Source organism: Propithecus coquereli, unplaced genomic scaffold (assembly GCF_000956105.1).
Source record: "Propithecus coquereli isolate 6110/MARCELLA unplaced genomic scaffold, Pcoq_1.0 Scaffold119, whole genome shotgun sequence".
In the NCBI taxonomy this organism is placed as follows: domain Eukaryota; kingdom Metazoa; phylum Chordata; class Mammalia; order Primates; family Indriidae; genus Propithecus; species Propithecus coquereli.
In genome coordinates, this window is record NW_012135969.1 from 487,521 (window position 1) to 489,848 (window position 2,328).

Below are 2,328 nucleotides of genomic sequence, written 5' to 3' on the forward strand. Positions count from 1 at the left end.
TCTCCTGTAAGTCTCTTGCAAAAACCTAAGAAGGATTATTACCCCATCTTACAGATAAGGAAACTGAGCTCAGAGAGGTTAACCACCCAAGGTCACACAGTAAATGATGAGCGAGGACTTGACAACTTGTCTGCCTGAATCCTATGCTCCCTCCAGGGGTCGTGATGTGGCAACTCACAGGCTGCTTACATCTTATATTTGTCACACACTGCCACCTTGTCTTGGGAAAAGGAGCAGCTTAGTACCAACTGCCTCATGCTTGACCCTCTACGCACAGTTATTATCCGCCTGCTCCCTACAGACATTTGGGGTCCCTGGACTCAGTGCTGCATGGGATGTGATAATACCCCGTCTGCTGTGCTGGAGGTCACCAGGATGAGGTGTCTGAGATAACAGGTGTGTCTGCCCTCCTTCCCTTTGCATTTAGCTTTCACCATCAACAGCATCCACATGAGGAGCCTGCCCGACTGGACAGTGCAAAACGGGCAGAACCTGACCCTGCAGTGCGTCGTGGATGTCAGCACCACCTCACACGTCACGCCCCAGCACCTGGTGCTGTTCTATAAGGACGATGTGCTGTTTCACAACGTCTCCTCCATGGAGAGCACGGAGAGTTTTTTTATTCCCCAAGCCCGGGTCTATGACTCGGGGACTTACAAATGCACTGTGATTCTGAACAACAAGGAGAAAACCTCTCAAGAGTACCAGGTGTCGGTGAAAGGTGAGTCATTGGAATTGAGCAAAGGCAAGCAGATGAAGCAGCACGCACAGCGGCGTGAATAATAACTAATGAATGACAGCACTGCACTTCCCCTCCGCCCACCACCCTCTCACTCATCCCCTTGGCATTTTCCTAACCTGAAAATGCAGGCGTTTGACGCGTTCCCAGGAAGCCAGGCTGTTTCTAACCACCCTGCCTTTGCACGTTCTGTTCCCTCTCCCAGGAACACCATCCTTATCTCATCTTCTTCAAGACTCAATTCAATGATTTCTTCTCTGACACTTTCTAGAACAAAACTGATCTCCTCCAGGGTACCAGTCCTTGCAGCTCTTAGGCTTTCTCCACATTCCATGGTATCCGTGGCTATAAAGGCCACAGGGATGTCTGTGTTGAGATACTGGATTCTGCAGTCACTCTGCCTGGGTTCCAATGTGGGCAAGTGCCTTCACCGCTCTAAACTTCCAAATCCTCATCAGTAAAATGAAGATAATACTGCCCAGTTCAGGAAGTTACTGAGAGGCTTAGAGGTATCATGTAGGTAGAAAGCTTAGCATTATTTCTAACTCCCAGTAAATGGCAGTTTGCTATTTCACTCCACGTTGCAACTATTTCTCACACATCTGTCTGTTCTGGACTACAAAATCGTGAGAAGAGAGGTGGGTGTTTGGTTTACTTTTATATCCCAAACAAAGAATCTGGCTCATAGTAGCTACTCAATAAGTGTTTATGGACTAAAGTCAATCCTAGCTTGTGGTTGGCATTCAATCAATTATAACAACAATCACAGTAATATCCGTAAATACTGGCTGCTTTTTCTCCTTTAAAGTGTATTAGTTGAGAATTGTATCGTCTTCCCAATGGGATTATAAACTATTGAAAGTACCAACCCCATGTTTGGCATGTTTTATATTTTTCAAAGTACCTGGTACTGTGCTGGGCACACACATGCTCAGTAATTGCCTGATAGGTAGCACCGGGTATTCAGGGAACAAAAAGTCAAACACAATGACTCAGCTGAGGGAGGCTTGTGCTGCTAGATGAAACTGGTACTAATGGACTTTCTCTTTCCCCAAAGGAGTGCCCAATCCCAGGGTGACGCTGGACAAAAGGGAGGCCATAGAAGGCGGGGTCGTGATGGTCAATTGTTCTGTCCTGGAGGAAAAGGCCCCAATACATTTCACAATTGAAAAACTTGAACTAGATACAAAAATTGTCAAGCACAGAAGAGAGAAGACTTCTCGGGACCAGAATTTTGTGATGCTGGAATTTCCCGTTGAGGAACAGGACCATGTTTTAATATTCCGATGTCAAGCGAGGATCATTTCTGGGATCCACATGGAGATCTCAGAATCCACCAGGAGTGAACTGGTCACCGTGAGGGGTCAGAGCCCTGCTCCCCTTCTCTTCATTCTTTGTGGTTTCTGGTGTGGTGTGGGGAGAAAGCCCAGAGCTGGAAGGGGGCTGGGCCTTCGGGCTGGGCTGCTGTTCTCAGGACTTAAGACCTGTTCTTTTATCACTTTAAGTCAGTATTTTTCAAGATTTTTTTGACCATGAAACAGTTAAAATATATATAATTTACCAAACAAAAGTTTCACCAACAGTTCTTA

The 2,328-nt window shown here is 46.3% G+C and overlaps 1 protein-coding gene across 1 annotated transcript in view; it reads left to right on the top strand.

The window, feature by feature from the left end:
* Window positions 1–408: 408 nt before the first annotated feature.
* Window positions 409–2,328, top strand: part of PECAM1 (platelet/endothelial cell adhesion molecule 1) — a 42,319-nt gene continuing 40,399 nt past the window's right edge. Inside the window, exons 1-2 of the mRNA XM_012662783.1 lie at window positions 409–721; window positions 1,797–2,102. Coding sequence (XP_012518237.1) covers window positions 451–721; window positions 1,797–2,102 — 577 coding nt within the window. The 5' untranslated portion in view covers window positions 409–450. The remainder of the gene's footprint in view (window positions 722–1,796; window positions 2,103–2,328) is intronic.